Source organism: Motacilla alba, chromosome 12 (genome assembly GCF_015832195.1).
Source record: "Motacilla alba alba isolate MOTALB_02 chromosome 12, Motacilla_alba_V1.0_pri, whole genome shotgun sequence".
NCBI lineage: Eukaryota > Metazoa > Chordata > Aves > Passeriformes > Motacillidae > Motacilla > Motacilla alba.
Window position 1 is genome coordinate 475,658 of NC_052027.1, and position 18,031 is coordinate 493,688.

At 53.6% G+C, this 18,031-nt stretch overlaps 1 protein-coding gene across 3 annotated transcripts in view; it reads left to right on the top strand.

Annotated features, from left to right (window-relative positions):
• The first annotated feature begins 3,977 nt into the window (after nucleotides 1–3,977).
• SRGAP3 (SLIT-ROBO Rho GTPase activating protein 3) overlaps nucleotides 3,978–18,031 on the top strand; it is a 71,075-nt gene continuing 57,021 nt past the window's right edge. For 2 of the 3 annotated variants that reach the window (XM_038149073.1, XM_038149074.1), the window contains exon 1: nucleotides 3,978–4,267. In XM_038149073.1, the coding sequence (XP_038005001.1) occupies nucleotides 4,201–4,267 (67 nt within the window). In that variant the 5' untranslated portion in view covers nucleotides 3,978–4,200. The remainder of the gene's footprint in view (nucleotides 4,268–18,031) is intronic. The other variant, XM_038149072.1, reaches the window with a different exon arrangement.

Sequence of the window (18,031 nt, forward strand, 5' to 3'; positions counted from 1 at the left end):
GCTCAGCCAGACACTGGGATTTCAGACACACACCTTGATATCAACACGCAAATGCCAGCGTCGTGCAGGGCACGTCCTTCCTGAGGAGCCTGGGCGTGGAGGCTGAGTGCCCGAAAGCAGCGGCTGCTCAAGCACCAGCTGAAGCTGCTGCTTGCAGCAGGGAGACGAGAGCGCAGCTTTGACCACAGAGTCTGGGCAATCTCCCTGAGGAAACGGAGGCACAGATCTAGCAGGAAACTGCTCGCAAGAGCCTTTTCACCACTGATAAGCACGTGCAGCGTGACCACGGCCTTGTGCAGTTACAGCAGGTTCTGAGTAGCTTGGGACTCCAATGGCTTTCGCAGGAGAACTAGAGCTGCTGGGAAGAATTGCTGTTGCCTTGCCAAGTTGTTTATCATAATTCTTCATGCATTTAGTCACACATAAATATTCCCATTTTTTTTACAGGGACTTGAATTAGTGACCAGCATAAAGCTGAATCCTGGTACCACAAGGGCTTAAGATGGCAATAGTGGAAAAGGCTGGTATCAAGATGGGTGTGTATTTTAGAATGCTCTTTTTGTTCTCTGAATATTCATGGTGTCAAGGATACTACACGAGTATTTTCAGAAGATACCTTTCTACTTACAACTGATCTGTTGGAGACCTGAATAAAATATAAATCAAAATCAAACTTCTGGGACGCTTTACCTGAAAAACAACCTGCATTGCCACATACAGAAATCTTTGGCTGCAGTTATTTTGGGTGCAAAGGCAGGACCCATTGATGAAGCTCTGTCAGTGCCAAGCTACAACTGCACTTCACTACAGAGATAAAAAAGGGAACAGAGTGAGAAGTAGTTCTCTGTTAATATGACAAGGTAACAGCACTTTGCTGGCAGGAAAGAAGATGTAAGGTTCAGAAAACAAAGGTGATGTAGTGCTGTGTTACGTGTCTCCAACTCATTTACTCGCACACTGGAAAAGGTGTGCATGGAAGCCTTTCCCCAGCAGTCCAGGATGCTGTGTCAGAGCCACGCCATTCCCACAGAGGCCACAGCCAGCAGGGCTGGCTTCTGCTGCCCCGGCTCATATGGATTTTATGCCCCAGCTGGCCCTGCTGCAGCTTCCTGCATGGGCAGTCTCTCCCAGCCTGGCTGGTTTACTGCACGCCTCCTGAGTCCACACGTCCTTGGGACCCTCGAGTCTGGACTGGAATAGTTTCCATCACCAAGCAGGGATTTACAGCAACTTCCCAGAAAGGCTGCGGAGAGCTCAGCCCCACATCCATGGCCAAAGCCATCTTCCTTCCCCAACTTCTTCAGACCAAGGAATGGCTCAAGGGATTCTGCCTTTCAGAGACCTCAGGAAAGCAGAGGACCAAGGGAGAGCTGGGGCCACGTCACAAGCTGGGATGAGTAACTGGCAGCAGTGCTGCAGCTCTGGCACGTGTGAAAGGCTGTGAAGGGTTCCTCAAACAGCTTGGTGTCCATGTCATCCGTGGCTTGGTGTGGCCTCCAGCCTGGCTCCAGCCTTCTCCGGCAAAGCTTCTCTGGTATGAGAGTGGGTATGATGGATACTCCAGCTCTGAAAGTATTCAAGACTGGACAGTGCTTGGAGCAGCCTGGTCTACTGGAAGGTGTCCCTGCCCATGGCAGAGGGGCGGAATGAGAGGAGCCTCCAGGTCCCTTCACACACAAACCAGTCTGAATCCATGACCAGAGGGTCATGGTGACATAGCTGAGAGTCTCTGGAAGCAGCAGGTCAATACTCTGCTGAGGCTGCTGTTCAGCACTTGTGAAACTCTTACAGTTTGAAGCTGGAAACAAAGAGTGCAAGACAGCTTCTGCTTAAAAAATTTCCTTAATTTAGGAATTGCTTTAAGCCAACATTACCTCTGCTTCCTGAGCACACACAAGGCTACTGCCCTGGAAATAATCTGCATTAGCCTTACTGGAGTGACCACGTTGCTATAGCTACTGTTGGTTTCTCTATACCTCAAGCTTGAAGTGTTTATTATGATTAAATCCCATCCCATCCCATTCTTCATTAAAAAATTCTGGGTTGAGAGTGTCACAAAGTGAATTACAATGTAATCCTTCCTTTTAAGAAGCTGTTTCAAATAGAAATTCCACAAAGTATCTTAGACATTGATATTTATTAAAGATCATTAATTCATGATTGGATTATTTTTCTTCAGCCATTGCTGCTTCTTTATTCTTTATGGTATCTGAGTAGCAGAAACCCCTGGTGCTGTTGGATCATTTCATGGCTGGGATTTTTCTTTCACCACTATTTTGTGGACCACTCTGAGAAAAGATGTTTAACACTCTCAGACACTCAGCTTTGACCACAGAGCTGGCCTCAGGTTTGAACCAACAGCACAGGTGGTTATCAGGAATGCTGGTCCTTGCTCTCTGAATCCCTGTGGGTGTTGCAAGGAGAAGTGCTGCTAGGATGAATCCTTTATCAAATGGCCTGTGCTTCTCCTTCCTTGCTTAGTTCGGTTTATATTTTCTTTGTGGAGACCGAGCTCAGAACCGTAAGGTCCCTCCAGGGTGTTTGTTCTTGGCTGTGAAGGAACACAACATCGTCATCCCTGGACTTTTCTGGTCATTGTGTAAATTGGCTTTTCCTTTCTTTGGGAGATGACACACCATTGGTGTACAGCAGTCATTTCACACGCCAGTGGCACCCTCTCCAGACACCTGATGTTCCTGGAGGATCATTCTTTGATACCTCCTGACTCTCCGTGCTGCTGCCTTTCCAGCCCTGCTCCAAGTGCAGCTTAGGGCAGTTCACACACAGCATCCCAGCCCAGATTCTCAGATTCTTGGCAGGGGATGCAGCCTAGGGACTGGCACGCGCTCCCTGGCTGCTCCTGCCCTGCCACAAAACACTGACCTATGCTCACAGCCACTGTCCCTGCGCCTTACCTGTGGTCCCTGTCCTCTGCCTCTCCCTGTGCCCTGTGGGGTCTAGCACAGTTTTTGCTTTCCCTGAGACTCTGAGCCCCTTGGTCCACTGGGGGTTGTAGTAATGCTGCTCAGCCCAGAGGCTGTGCCTCCCATTCTGCTGTGGCTGTTTCCCGGGAAGGGCTTGCTTTTTCTCCCTGCACCCCAGGCCTTTCCACAGCCACCGGGATGCAGAATGCTCCTCTGTGCCGCCTGCTTGCACTAGGTAAATTATTTGTGTAATGGGCTGGGGTTATTTCTTCAAGTTGGCAGAGTAACTGTGAATCATCAAATCTCCCTGAATTCACTCCTCACAAGACACCCATAAAAGACCCCATTGTGCGGAGCGGCGACGGGAGCGGAGCCGGGGCCGGCCGGAGGGCTCAGCTGAGGGTGGATGTGCAGAAGCCGAGTCCGCGCCCGCTGCCGAGGGCTCGGGTGTGACAGCGCTCACGCTGCTGGCAAGCGTGTGAGGTCTCACGGGCTGGGTCCCGAGCGCTCAGCTGGGACCCCGATAAAGCGCCTTAACCGCTGATGTTGCTTCTGCTGGAACGAACACTTTCTCCTTTTCCCCTCGGTTTTAACAAGAAGCGACAAATGCGCTCCAGTGCACCCGCGCTGTCCCACCGGAGCCCCGGGCTGCGGAGGGGCCGCTCCGGGAGGGGACACGCGGGGGGAGCGACACGGGAGGGCGGGACACGGGGACATGGGCACACGGGGACACGGGGCGCCGCGCTCCCGGCAGTGCCGCGGGGCCCGAGCCGAGCGGGGCCGCCCGGCCCGGGGGGGCGCGGCCGAGCCGAGCCGAGCCGAGCCGGGCCGAGCCGAGCCGTGCGGGGCGAGCCGAGCCGAGCCGTGCGGGGCCGGGCCGAGCCGTGCGGGGCCGGGCCGAGCCGTGCGGGGCTGAGCCGAGCCGGGCCGTGCGGGGCCGAGCCGTGCGGGGCCGGGCCGTGCGGGGCCGGGCCGAGCGGGGCGGGGCCGGGGCGGGGCCGGGGCTCCGGAGCGCCCGCCCCGCGCGCAACCTGAGCGCAGGAGCGGCGCCAGGGCCCCGCCTCGGCCGGCGGCGGGAGCGGCTGCGCTCGGCTCGGCTCGGCTCGGCTCGGCTCGGCTGTGCCCGGCTCTGCCCTGCCCCGCTCCGCTGCCGGCGGCGCTGCGCTCCCCGCGGTGTCCCCGGCGCCGCCAATGACGGCGGCCGCTGGCGGCGGCGGGGCCGCGGCCGGGTGAGGCGGCGGCGGCGGTGCCGGCGGGGCCCGCGCCCTCCCGCACGATGTCAGCGCAGGGCAAGTTCAAGAAGGACAAAGAGATCATCGCCGACTACGAGGCGCAGGTCAAAGGTGCGGAGCGCGGGCCGGGGCGGGCGCGGCGGGGCCGCCTTTGTGTGCGGGCGGGGCGGGGACGGGCCGGGCCGGCCGCGGGGCTGCGCCGCGCCCCCCGCCCCTCCCGCGCTGCGGCAGCGCCGGGCGCGGGGCCGGGGGGCACCGCGGGGGAGCCCCGGCCCTGCCCGGCCCGGCCCTGCCCTGCCCGGCCCTGCGCTGCCGTGCGGTGATGGGCGCAGGGCGGTCAGCCCCCGCCGCGGGGCAGCCCGGGCTGTGCGGGTCGGCAGCGCTGCCCGCGGCCTCCCGGGGCGGAGGGCATCGATCCTGCGGTCCTTATGTAAGGAGGCTCGCCTTCGCGCTCCGGCCCCTCGCCTCCGGGCCCGCAGTCATTATTATGCAAGTGCCGGTAGTGGTGCGGAGCTGTGCGGCAGTGGCTGCGTTCCTGAGTGTTGGAGAGGAATAAAGCTAGAGGTTTTGTCTGTTGAGACCGCTGAGCAGCAAATCCCGGGCTCCGAGTTAATTCTCGTTTCGAAGGGAAGTTGGTACCCTGTGGCACATGGCAGCTCTGCAGCCCAGGGAGGGGCTGAGCGGCTGGGAGGCAGAGGAGCCGGTGTAACCTTCTGTCTGTTGCACACCCAGGGATTTTCGCATTGGTACCAAGCTGTAGTGATGGGCATTTCTGGATAACTTAATAAATCAACTCCTTTTTGGGATAATTGCTAATTCTGTTAGCTGATGACAGTTTCTTTTCCCACCTTCAGTCGGAGGATACTCTCAGCTGCTTACTTCATGCCTTTCACTTGCCTTGCCTCCTTCAGTCCCCCCAGTATTATATAAAACCAGCTCCCCTCTCCCTTCGCTCAGTTGTTTTATATGGATATGTGTTCACCACTTCATTATATTTAAGTCCAGGACGTGGTTAATTAAAAGTGTAAAATAGCTTTTCTGCGGATTAACTTGTGCTTGTGCAAACTCAAGAGGTTCCATTTTTCTCCAGATCCCTGCTCGGCTGGGTGATGGCTGGGCTGCACAGACTCGGCCTGGAAGTCTCTGCCCGACTGCGGCAGCGCGATGCCAGAGGGAGGGATTCTGGGGAAGGGGCTGGCTGTTGGTTTCGTGCCATTGTTTACTTTCGTGAATTTCAGTCTTTTGTAGCTGGCCTCGGAGAGTGACGGAACAGTCACAACACGCCCTGCTCGGGTGCCAATTACCTTTCTGCTTGTGTGTAATTTGGGCAAATTGATGTTATTGCACCCTGCAGTTAAGGAGATGAAATATTCTTTTAGTCTGTGGTATTGTTCGTTTTATGGGAGGGGATTTGTGTTTGTTCCTAGAGACTGTCCCATGGTTTCATCTTATTCTCAAAGGTGTCCTGGTCGGGCGATTCCTGCTTCCCGGGTGCTCAGGGTGCAGAGGGGTCGCTGGGGGCAGGACGGGTTCTGAGCTGCCCTGAAAGCTTTGCTCTCTCCAGTGCTTTTTCTGATTGTTGTTTGTGAGTGGAGTACTCACGGGCCATGATCGTTCTTGGCCTGGCTTCTGTAGCCTCATGGTTTCCATATGAGAGGCAGTAAACGCTGGAGTGTGTGTGTGTTACATTACACCACAGTGATCACGTTTTGGGCAGCTGTAATGCAGGCAGTTTGCTGAGGGGCCAGTAATAATTTCCTTGGTACTGTTCTGTGCATAATTACACCTCCAGGAATGTCTGATTCCTGATACAGGGTATTGGTCTGTGTTCTCAGCTGCAAAAAGGGTAATTCTTACACTGGCAGGGTGTGGCTGTGGCTGTGGCTGGGGAGAGCTGGGCAGTCACACCCCAAGGCTGAGTGTGCTGCCTTTGGGGGTGGCATCCGTCCCTGGATGCATCCCTGGCTCTGTCACAGCCCAGCGTGCTCTTGGGGTGACCGTGGTGAGATGCAGGGCTCCAGTCCTCACAGCTGTGACTGGGTGGCCATCACTTGCTGTCACCTCTCTGTGGGGACCGGGGCGGTGCTGATTTTCCCACCTTGCCAAGCTGCTGGAGGAGGATAACCGTGTGCGTTGGGGGGATTGGTGCAGAGCTCTGCTGTGGCCTGTGCTTCCTCACTAAACAGGAGCACTGTGAGCAAACGGGGCTGAGCAGCTAGGACAGCAGCTGGTCACTGCATCTGTAGGGACACAGGAGGGCTGGTGGCCGAGGATGCACTGCAGGAGGAGAGGCTCGTTTGAGCTCAGCTGTGTGTTGAGTGTGCCAGCCTGACACGGGCCAGCGTTTGTCATCATCTAAACCTCTTCTGAGGCTGTGACAGGGACCGTGAACGCCCACCTCCACTTGTGCACAGTGTGGTCTCGCCTGGCTTGACTGAAGGATTGGATGTAGCCTACCTCATTATCCCAGATATCCTGTTTATTTTCTTCAAGGATTGAGTCATTATTCTGTTCAGATCTAATCCCTTGCTACCCTCGTGAAGACAGATGCCCAAACCTCCAGAGAAAGACTAAAATGGGAGAGAAATGGGGATAAAGAAGAGGGGAAGTGGTGGCAAGGGGGACCAAAGTGTTGATACAGAAATGCTAAAATATGAAGATGATAACAGATGAACATTTGAAGCAGTGATCTCATGCTATGGAGGACGGGCCTGGAATCTGAGCACGGCACAGTGCTTGTCCCCACGGCATGGACAGGAAGATGGCAGGGAGAAAGGTGGAAACCCTGCGTGTGAGCTCCAGGGCATGTCAGCATGCCTGGAAGAGAAGTGACCCCAGCAAAGCTGCACTGGAAATGCGTTTGAAGACGAGGTCAGAGAGGCTTGGAGGTGGGCAGGGGGCTGCTGCTGAGGGGTGCCAGCCAGCGCTGGGTGAGGCTGTGATCTGCCAGCAGTGCCTCGGTGCGTGCAACCAGAGAGAGGAGCTGGCACCTGCAGTGACAGGGAGGGGAAAAAGTTGCAGAGGCTGCTTTCAGGGAAGTTTGGCTGAAGCCTCTAGCTGTGGCTGTTGGGAATTAGGCTGGGGGGGTCCGGGGGTGGCTGCCAGCTGCAGGGTGGGAGCTGAGCCCTGCCCGACCCGCGGTGCTGCAGCCTCGGCTCCAGCAATCAAGGAGCCCACGCGCTGTGTGGGGAGTGAGATTGGAACGGGAGGGCTGAACTGGGAATTATCTTCATGCACAGGGTGATTTACTGGCCACGATGGCTCTGTTCCTTCCCTGGAGAATTGTGTCTGCTCCTCTCATGGTGGGAAGAAGTTGTCCTGAGAATGCTTGGAAAGATAGCGGGGGTGTGTGGGGTGCGTGTGGGTCTGCTCGAGAGCCCTGCTGCACTCGCTGCTCCTGGGTGGCTGCGAGGGCTGGGGGCTGCTGGCAGGGGTGGCAGTGCTGCGGGTGCGTGAGGCTCTGGTCGGTGCCACTCTGCCTTTGGGAGTGGGAGTGCGTGATGGCCGCTGGCGGCGGCTGCAGCGCAGCTCCTGCAGCTCTGCAGAGTGTTTGCTGCCCGCCCGTGCATGGAGACCTCTCTCTCACCTCCCCTGCTCACACGCAGCGCTGGCAGGCTCCCTCCTGTCGGTTATCCAGGGTCTGTCCTTCTCTTTGCTGCTGCTTTGCACCCTCCAGCTGTCCGGAGAGCGGAGAGCTGGCCCCAGCTGGCAGGAGATCCTTGCTGCATGGTACCAGAAAGAAAATATTTAAGAATACTTTTAGGAGGCAGGTTTTCTTATTTGCCTTAGCCTTGCAGACAGGAGTGGTGGTGTTAAAAATAAACGCCAGTGGAGATATGGCTGCAGATTTACAACTGCCACATGACAGCTGCCTGCGGAATACCGAGCACAGCACATCCTTGGATGCACAATTTAAAGTGCGTGTTTTCAGACGGACAGGCTTTTTTTTTGGTCTATCTGGACAGAAGTCTAAATAAATGTATCTTCCTCATTAGGGTTACATGCCTGATTTGTGGCTTTAATGCAGCAAAATGAACCAGTTTTAATTATGCAGATGCAACCGCCTATGGTCCAGCATTGGCAATCTTGCAGAAAATTGCGCATTGTGTTGATTGGCTGTTTAATTTTATATTGCTTCCTGCAGTTTTGCCTTAACCCTGGCAGAACACAGGCCCCTGTGTGATCCCTCTGGCTGCTGTTGGCAGGAGGCTGCCGTGAGGCAGTGGCATCTTGTGTGGTGTGACTGGCAGGTGACATGATCCTTTGTGATCCTGGAGGTGGGGCTCTCCAAATTGTGTATCTGGCTGCGTAGTGGCAAAGGGATGATTCCTTGACTCCTGTGACTCTTAGTTCCTGCATAAATAGATAATAAAACTCGAGTTTTGATGGTTTTAGCATCTAAAAACACTAAAGAGATTTGTAGATTTGGGCCAAAGAAGACTAATGTATTCTTTCTCATTTTCATAAAGTTTAGGTTAATTTATCGTTGCCCACTAGCTTCCTTTGACTTCTTCTATTGCAGTAGCTGCATCCCTTATTTTGTGTCTATTTTATTTTCCTATCTCTTGCCCTCTTTCTACTTTGCTCAGAAAATGTTGGGAAAATTCCCATGCCAGATAATTTTCTAGGATACTGGTTTGCTCAGGGGAGGAGCTTTGCTTCCCAACCAGGAGAGGCATCAGGGCTTGAACTTGTCAGCTCATTCAACGAAATGGTTCTGTGCAAGAGGGAAAGTTGCACCCCTTTGTGGGGGCTAGAGGGAAACTGCTAAGTATTAACCACAGAAACAGATAGAAAATGTCTGTTGGCTTAATTGTTCTGCTTAAAATGTGAGGAACCGTCGCCCAGGGGCGCCCAGCGTGCCTGCCCAGCTCAGCTGGCCCTGGTGGGGCTGTCTGCAGCAGCTAGGGGATCCTGATGGGTCTGATCTGGTTTCTGCTCTGAGACTTCAGAGAGCTGCTCCACGCTGCTCTGGCTGCCACCACCCCTGTCCCTGCTGTGTCTGCTCCGTGGGTCTGGCAGCTGGGTTTTACAGAGCCCTCCGTGAGTGGGCACCGGGCGGGCCATGTGTGGAGAGAGCAGGGAGTTTAGACATGATTCCTAATAAAGATTAGTTGTCAGTTTCTAATGGAAACAATTCGAATTTATCAGAGATGTTCCTGCGAAGTCCTGAGTGCTTCAGCAGAGGCCGGGATGGTTCAGCTGAGTCAGCAGCTCCTGCCTGTGGCTGACCACCAGCAGCTCTGAGCAGCTGCTGCTGGGATGGTCCCTCCATCCTCAGCAGCTCCTCCTGCAGAGGTCAGAGCTGCTGGGCAGTATGGCCGGGGCCATGGCTTGTCCCAGGGCAGGGATCTGGTGGCAGGAGCTGGGGTCCTGCCTTGCTCTCAGGTGATTTAGATACAAAAGAAGGGTATTTTGATCCTCTAAGCCTGGATGTATTCTTCCCTGATAGCTGGCAGGTGCCGGCGTGTGCAGCTGGCATTATTTGTCAGTCTACCTCTCCTCCTGATAACAATAAAACCCTCTTACAACACTTACTCAAGGCCTGTAGCTAGTCCTGGTTCCAGGTGAAGAGTTTTAAGGGCTGTTAGAGTGCAGCACCAAATGCCCTTCAGGCGCTTAGCAGATATTTATAAGCCTCTGTAAGGTGGAATGCTGTAAGTTCTGTGTGGGTTTCAGCCCCTGTCAGGAGCAGGATTTACTCTCCCTTTTGCTGGCCTGTGGAAGATGAGAGGGGACCCTCCCCCTTGAGCTCTCAGGTATTCTCCTGCCGGGCTGTGGCTTGGTTTCAGAAGCTGTTAGTCAAGCTCCCACGCATGGCAGCGGCAGCAGCATCGCCGGCTGGGATGGCTGCGTGTGCTGCCCTGGGAGCAGCCGTGCTCCTCCAGGGACAGGGACAGGTCCCACAGCCGTGCTCCTCCAGGGAGGGACAGGGACAGGTCCCGCAGCCGTGCTCCTCCAGGGACAGGGACAGGGACAGGTCCCGCAGCTGTGCTCCTCCAGGGACAGGGACAGGTCCCACAGCTGTGCTGCTCCAGGGACAGGGACAGGTCCCGCAGCCGTGCTCCTCCAGGGACAGGGACAGGTCCCACAGCCGTGCTCCTCCAGGGACAGGGACAGGTCCCACAGCCGTGCTCCTCCAGGGACAGGGACAGGTCCCACAGCCGTGCTCCTCCAGGGAGGGACAGGGACAGGTCCCACAGCCGTGCTCCTCCAGGGACAGGGACAGGTCCCGCAGCCGTGCTCCTCCAGGGAGGGACAGGGACAGGTCCCACAGCTGTGCTCCTCCAGGGACAGGGACAGGTCCCACAGCCGTGCTGCTCCAGGGACAGGGACAGGTCCTGCAGCCGTGCTCCTCCAGGGAGGGACAGGGACAGGGACAGGTCCCGCAGCCGTGCTCCTCCAGGGAGGGACAGGGACAGGTCCCGCAGCCGTGCTGCTCCAGGGAGGGACAGGGACAGGTCCCGCAGCCGTGCTCCTCCAGGGAGGGACAGGGACAGGGACAGGTCCCGCAGCCGTGCTCCTCCAGGGAGGGACAGGGACAGGGACAGGTCCCACAGCCGTGCTCCTCCAGGGAGGGACAGGGACAGGTCCCACAGCCGTGCTCCTCCAGGGAGGGACAGGTCCCACAGGTAACTCAGGGCTGCCAGGGTTCAGCAGTGTGTGGGCACGCTCCTCGTTCCTCCTGCCACTCTCCAGCACAGCTGGCATCAAGTAATCTCCCCTTTCTTACAGCCTGGGTGGCTCTGTGGTCCTGACTGTTGATTTCATCCCAGGAGGGTTTTGCTGAGCTGCCAAGCCCTGCTCCTGCAAAGGGAATATTCCTTGCTAATAATGGATGTGCTGCGTGTGCCCCACCTCTGCGTGTCAGTGGTGTGTGCCTCAGCAGCGCCCGAGGACAGGGTGAGCAGGGGGAGCCCGTGTGGTGCTGGGGTGAAGGTGGGCTGTACCTGTCACTGCTGACCCCCCTGGGGCTGCCAGCCCTGGGCCTGTGGTTATTGGATGCCCTTTACGCTGTTCACGTCTTGGAGAGCCTGCTTTGTAAACTTTTCCCTGGCAAACTGGCCTGAGACAACTTATTTTAGTTTCCCTTTTCTCTTTGTAAGGCAGTTGCAGTGGTTTGGACAGAGGCAGCCACTGAACAGTGCATTGCAACATGCAATTTTAAGAGAGGAAGTGGAGTATCAAAATAAAATTAGTGAGGGAGTTCATGCGGCTGTGGTGTGCTCCCTGGACTGCACCCAGTCGGTGTGATGGGGCTGTGTGTTCCTTACTGCCAGGGTGCTGTGGGAGTGCTTGCTGCCTCTGATTTTCCAGCAGCTTGGCTTTAGAGTTCACGTGAGAAATGGCCCCCTCACAGTGCAGCAGCCAGGGACGAGCAGCCCTGCTGTTTATCCCAGGGTTGTGCTGTTTCTCCCAGGGTTGTTGGTACTCAGCAGTGAGCAGACAGCTGGTAGGATGGCCACAGTAGGGAAGGAGAGGTTTTAAAGCCTCTTTAATTTAAATATTCCTCTTCGTTTTACCAACAAAGTCATGTAAAAAAGGTGTGGTAACATAATCCCGGAGTGGAAGTTGGTGCTTCCCAGCCTCTTGTGGAGGGGGGTCCCCAAAGTCATCTCTGCAGGCACAGCATTATCAGAGGAGAGCAGCAGCAGTGCCTCTGGCTGGTGCTCACGTGGCTGTGGTCTGTCTGTCTGTCTGTCTGTACTAGGGGTGGGTTCTCTAGTTTGGGAACCTCTGGCCTGGGAGGAATTGGGGACCAGAGGGCTGGAAACTGGGGGAAAGCTGCTGCTGTCAGTCTCCTGCTTACACCTCTTGTGTGTTGAGCTGCCTTAAACAATCTGCCTCCCAGAGGTGTTTCTGTTAGCTTTCCAGATGTGCTTTCCTGGCTGTGAAGCTCTGCTGATGTTCAGGGAGGTTCTCTGTGTGGTGCTGCAGGTTTTAGCATGGAAACTGCAGAGTTTGGGAAGAATACACAGCCACACTGTGTCCAGCAGCTTCCAAGAAGAATTTACATTAGTATCGATCGCTCTTCTTGCCTTTGAAGTTGGAGAGTAGTTTTGAAGTAGCTCTGGAAAACGTTGCTCCATCTGGTAGCAGTGGCAGGTGTGCAGGACAGCTGAGGAGCTGGCTGCTGAAGGAGCCTGGAGTTAAATGTTCCCAGTGTCTACCAGCTGGGAGAGGAGAGGACACTGCTCTTGGTTGAGCATCTCTGGTGTCCTGCTCAGGCAGAGGAGAGGGAGTGCTGCTCTTTGGGATTCTGTTCATCCTGCTGCTTCTGGGAATGCCCAGGGCTGCAGCCCTCCAGGGCAGGGAGTTTATCCATGTGACTTGTGCTTTGGCTTTGCTGGAGATAGCAAAGTGAGCTGTAGTGGTGGGGTGAGCCTGGTGCTGTTTTAAGTGTAAATATTTAGGAAGAGAGAAGGATACAGACGTGTAATTGACCGGATTTCAGGAGATGGAGGACTGACTTTAATGATTCCCATTAAGGGAGGAGGGAATCTGGTTTTCCATGGCTTTTCTTCATCGGTTAGTCCAGCTTTGTGGAACAGCAGGACTGCAGTAGAAGGCTCTGTCGTGGACTTGCTCAAGTGTAGTGGCTTCTCCTTCACCATGGCAGAGCCGCAAGATCCGTTTTCTTCTTGCTGTAGTGTGGCTGCTTTGTTTGTTTGTTTGAAGAGTCGTTTGAAGTCCTGCTGCTTTGTTTGTTTGAAGAGTCGTTTGTGGTCTCCAGGCGCTTCTGTGGCACGGTGAGAGCCCGAGGGGATGTTTGCGTTTGGAACTTAAGGAGGAGATGATCTCGAGAACAGATCTGAGCTGGAGATCACCAGTTTGATAAGTTTAGGTTGCTGGCCTCGTGTGTGTGTGTGTGTGTGTGTGTGTGTGTGAAGGAGAAGGCAGGCCCTGTAGAGGCTGCTGTGAGCCCCGCTGCTCCCACTGAAGGGCACGTCCTGCTCCGGCCACTTGGAATCCACTTCTGCAGTCCTAGACAGAAACTCTTATATTCTGCCAGCTTTTCCTTTAATCGGCCTTGATTTTATTTTCCATTAAATACATAAATGTTTTGTAGAGGATTTCCTATTGCCCTGTTCTTTTTTACCACTAAAGTGAATGGGACTTCTGCTCTGGTAATAAATGAACATGGAAATCAGGATCTCCGCTGTAATTGGATTTTTCAAATAGCTCAGGAAGAGCCTGAGGAAGTGTGTCAAAAAAGAGTTTTAATTTGGAATAGATCGAGTAACCTGGGAATCAGACTCTCAGTAGGTTCTTTCAAAGCATTTTTTGTTTCTTTTAACATCCTTGCTGGATCGTGTTCTCAGTGACTCATGGCTTTAAAAGCATTTTTTCCTGCATGTTTTTTCCTGCTTGTGCGCTCTTGACCTACTGTTGCTAAAATTCCTAAAGAAATACAAAGTAAACATATTGTAAGTGAAAATGTCATATTCTAAACCCCTGGAAGTGAAATCATTACAAAGAGTACTCATGTAGTCATTGTTCTGCAGGATGGCAGTGTGAGATGCACTGTTGAAATAACAATAATCTGTTCCGTGGGAGAGGTCAGCTCCGAGCTAAGGGGGAGTGAGAAGAAGAGGAAGAAAGAAATGCACACTCTTTGCCTCTCCTCCTAATCACACAGCACTGGGACCGTGTTGTGGATGTAGCTGCCTACTGCCTTGGAATGCCTGTCCGGGGCAGGGAGGAGGCATCTGTGTTGCATGGGAGAGGAGCCCGGAGCAGATGGGGTACCTTTCTTAAGGCTCTGGATGGAAGGAAGGAATTTTGCAGGTCACAAAGCCGAAGAGCATCTTCAAGTTAAACCTCCATTGGGGGTTTAGTGGTGGTTGGTCATGGGAAGAGTCCCAGGTTGTGTCCCCAGGATTCCCTGGCTGTGTGAGAGCTGGGTGCAAGCCCCGGCTGCCCCGCTGGCTTCTGGCGCGTGTGCTCTTGTTGGTGTGCCAAGAATTTGGAGGCTGGTCACATTGTCACTGTGAGTTTGCTGCAGTGTCCTTGTCTGTGGTGTACATCACAATGACAATGAAAAAGACATTTATGGTCACCAAGCTAACTACTGAGCCTGCAGCAATTCATGATGGCAGTACACCTTTGGAAGAAAGAAAAAATCTTCAGTGTCCTCTCCTTTCACTTTCTTGGAGTCTTCACCAGGCTGTATGTGTGCAGAGTTTGTTGGGAAGAGCTCCTTGTCCCCAGGGTGGAGTCTCAGGTTTCCCAGTGGCTCATCTGCTCTTTGTCAGCCTGCATCCAGGTTACTTACCAGGACAGGAGCACAGCTGGTCCTTGCAGGCTCTGAATTGCCAAGGTGACAGCTGTGGCTCCAGCTGCATCTTCACTGGGCACCCAACATCCTCAGCTTCTGGGATCACCCTGGCTGAGCTTTCCTGCTCTCCTGCATTGCGAGCCTGTCCCAGGTGAAGCCCCCGTGTGCCTTTGATGGCACTGCCATCGCTCCCCTTTGCTGCTGTCCCTAAGTGCTGCCTGCTTGGTGTTGCACTGTGGGGCTCTTTAATTGTTGTTTGTCATCGTGGGAATTGCTTGTTCTAAAACCAATTACAACCTGACAAAACTGATCTGCCTTATTTACAAATACATCCATCTGGTGGTGGATTGCCTGATAGCGCTGCCAGAGCAACGTGAGGCCTGGATTGCTGCTGAGTTACCAAAGGGCTCCTGTGCGGCATCGCCTGGAGCTTTGCTGCCAAGTGTTCCTTGTAGGACAGGAGAATTAGTGATTCGGGTGACAAATGCCGTGCAGACCAGGCAGAGATAAAGCAGGTAAAGTGTGTGCTGTGTCTGACCCCACAAGTGAGCGATGTGATGGAGGTGCTGCTGCAGGGCAGCTCCACGAGCACCAACGCCTGCTGCGCCTGGCCCCTGGCAGGTGCTGGGTGAGCTCTGCCTGCTCGGGGGCAGCTGTGCCCGGAGAAGGATGCACACCCTGCTGGCACCTACCTGGCAGGTGCTGGGTGAGCTCTGCCTGCTCGGGGGCAGCTGTGCCCGGAGAAGGATGCACACCCTGCTGGCCCCTGGCAGGTGCTGGGTGAGCTCTGCCTGCTCCCAGGGCAGCTGTGCCCGGAGAAGGATGCACAACCTGCTGGCACCTACCTGGCAGGTGCTGGGTGAGCTCTGCCTGCTCCCAGGGCAGCTGTGCCAGGAGAAGGATGCACACCCTGCTGGAGCTGGGAAGCTGGAAGCCTGGGCTCTTTGGAAGGGGCTGGTGGTGGGTGCCTCTCGGGTGGGTGTTCTGTGCCCTTTGGCTGCTGCAGCAGCTGCGGGAGTCCAGACTGCAGAATCCCCACCTGAGGGAAGTTGGCAGATTCCTAATCTTCCAGAAACCTGTTTGATGATCGAGGCAGGACTAGATTCCTCCTTGGAAGCTGTAGTCTCAGAGTAGGGTTCATGTAGGCAAGAGGAGGTGGAAGGTGCCTGGGGTGCAAGACTGATTTCTGTGTGTTCCTGGAACCTAGCTTTGAAAAGGCTCAAAAAAGGAGAAAAATGAATGGCTGGTGTCGGGACATTGGAGATAAAACCCATCAGATCTGGTAGCTGAAACTGTTTCAGACTATTTTAGTTTTCCTGTGAATGTTCAGTTGCAGCTTAAAAAAGAACTGAGACATTATGAGTCAGTTCTGATTTCACCCTTGGGCCAGCAGTTCAAAGCTGAATGTAGTGAATTTCAGAAGCCTTCACTAGCAACCTCTGTTCCTTGTTTACTCTGTGTGTGGCCCACAGAGGGGAGGAGACACAGAGACATACGTATGTTTGTTTATATACGTATGTAAACAAATAGAGCAGGAAGAAAGCAGGGAGGAGTTGCCCCCCTAAAATAAGTAATTGAGAGATTAGTATGTCTGGGTTTTAGCAAGTAACTGGAGGTGAGTGAATTGGTTATTGTGAATAATTGATATGAGAAATTCAGACCTGTTTTTGTTTGCGATTTATCTAGGAATGAACTTTAACTTTTATATTTATGAATAATCACTCGCTTTTCTCTGGCTGGCTGAATAACTGAAAATTCATAAATTGGGATTAACTGTCAGTACAGAATAGTGCAATCTGTGTAGGAAAACCTGTGTTTACATGGATCTAAGGTTTTTTTGATTCCCCATCACCATAGTAACAAAAGATTTTCCATAAGGGTGAGCTAGTCTGGCAATGGGAGTGAGGTAGGACATTCCCATTTTACCTCCAGATCTCTGAACGTTCTTTGACCTCTTAGCTCAGATTTTTAGTACCACATTAATGTGGGCTTTTGGTGATGGGATTTCTGTGGTTGGCGACTGTGACCGTGCTGAAATTGATGTTTGTGTTATAATCCATGGTTTCCCCAATTCTCAGCAGTGCCTGGTTCCTGTTAACAGGTTTTTCATAGGAATTTTTCTGAAGTTCATTAGAGACAAATAACAGCCCTTTGATTTTCCTCTTCTTTCTCCTAGTACTAGACCATAGTTTAAAGCTGAAAATCTGGGGTGCTCTTCTGTTCTCCTAGGGGTTATGGGCAGCCTGGGCCTGTCCTGATGAACCTTTCCCCCAGGGGTTTTATGGGCAGCCTGGGGCTGTCCTTTCCCCCAGGGGTTATGGGCAGCCTGGGGCTGTGCTGGTGAACCCTGCTGGGGTTATGGGCAGCCTGGGGCTGTCCTTTCCCCCAGGGTTATGGGCAGCCTGGGGCTGTCCTGGTCCCCAGTGACTGCTGAGGGGGTGCTGGCTTTGGCCAGGTCCCTCACAGCCCCACCAGCCAGTGAGTGCTGGTGCAGCCAGCTGTGGAGATGCTCCAGAGGAGCCTGGGGTTGCGCAGTGCTGTTCACATGGGCACTGGTTTTGTTCACTAGTTTTAAATCCAAATAGAAAATTGTATCCCTGTTGATGATCTTCTCCTTGAAACATAGTTATGGCTCTGCATAATGCAGCTGTTCCATATCTCAGTAAAATGTCCTGGCTGGAGGCAACCTATTGGACATAGTTTATGAGCTAAGGCATCTTGTGATATTTTTTTGGGAGAGGGAGAGGGAAAATAATCCATTAAAATTTACGGGAAAGTTGTTAGGATAAACCCTATGAATTTAAGAAAAGTTCATTTGCTTATAGTTATTAATGAAATCTGTGGCTAAATGTAGGTGAAATTTACACATTTCTTAGTTTGGACAAGTGCTCTGCTTTGTTTTATTCCGTTTCAGCATTCATTTGAATGAAAAGCTCCCAAGTTAAAGGGAGATTTTTCTCACTGAACTGATTCTGCTGAGTTTGCAATTAATCCCTAGTAAGAGGCAGTCGACCTAATATATAGACATTATTTCTGGGAAATATTAATGTGTAGCCTTCTACCTTTTCACTGAAGTGATTGTAATTTTAATAATTTACATTTTAAAATATAAAATAATAAGTATGCATCTTGAGTTTGATCTTAAAACTTCCAGCATGTTAGAAATACACAATTATTTGTAAGGGTCTCGGACGTTCTCTTCGCTGTGCTTTGCCCTGTGGTCAGTCTGTCTGCAGCCTGTGCCTTCCTCAGCTCCAGAGTGTGTTCTGAAGTAGCTCCCTGCAGGCCATACTGTGATTTCTCCCGAGCAGGGCGTGAGCACAAGGCCGTGGTGATGAAGCCTGGGGAGAGCTGCTGTGGCTGTGTGCCGGGATGAGCGCGGTGTCCATCGCTGCCTCCCGGGGCAGCGCGCGGCTCCTGGCAGAGCTTCCGCGCGAATTGCGCTAGAACACCTTTGCTGTGCCCTGTTTGTGGCAGTGGGTGTGACTCTGGGGTGTTTCGGGGTTCTGTGGCTTTCCGTGCGGGTGTGGGTTGTGTTCTGGCTGCCCTGTGCTGGGCAGGGCACTGGCATCCCCTCGCGCGGTGCGGACGCTGGC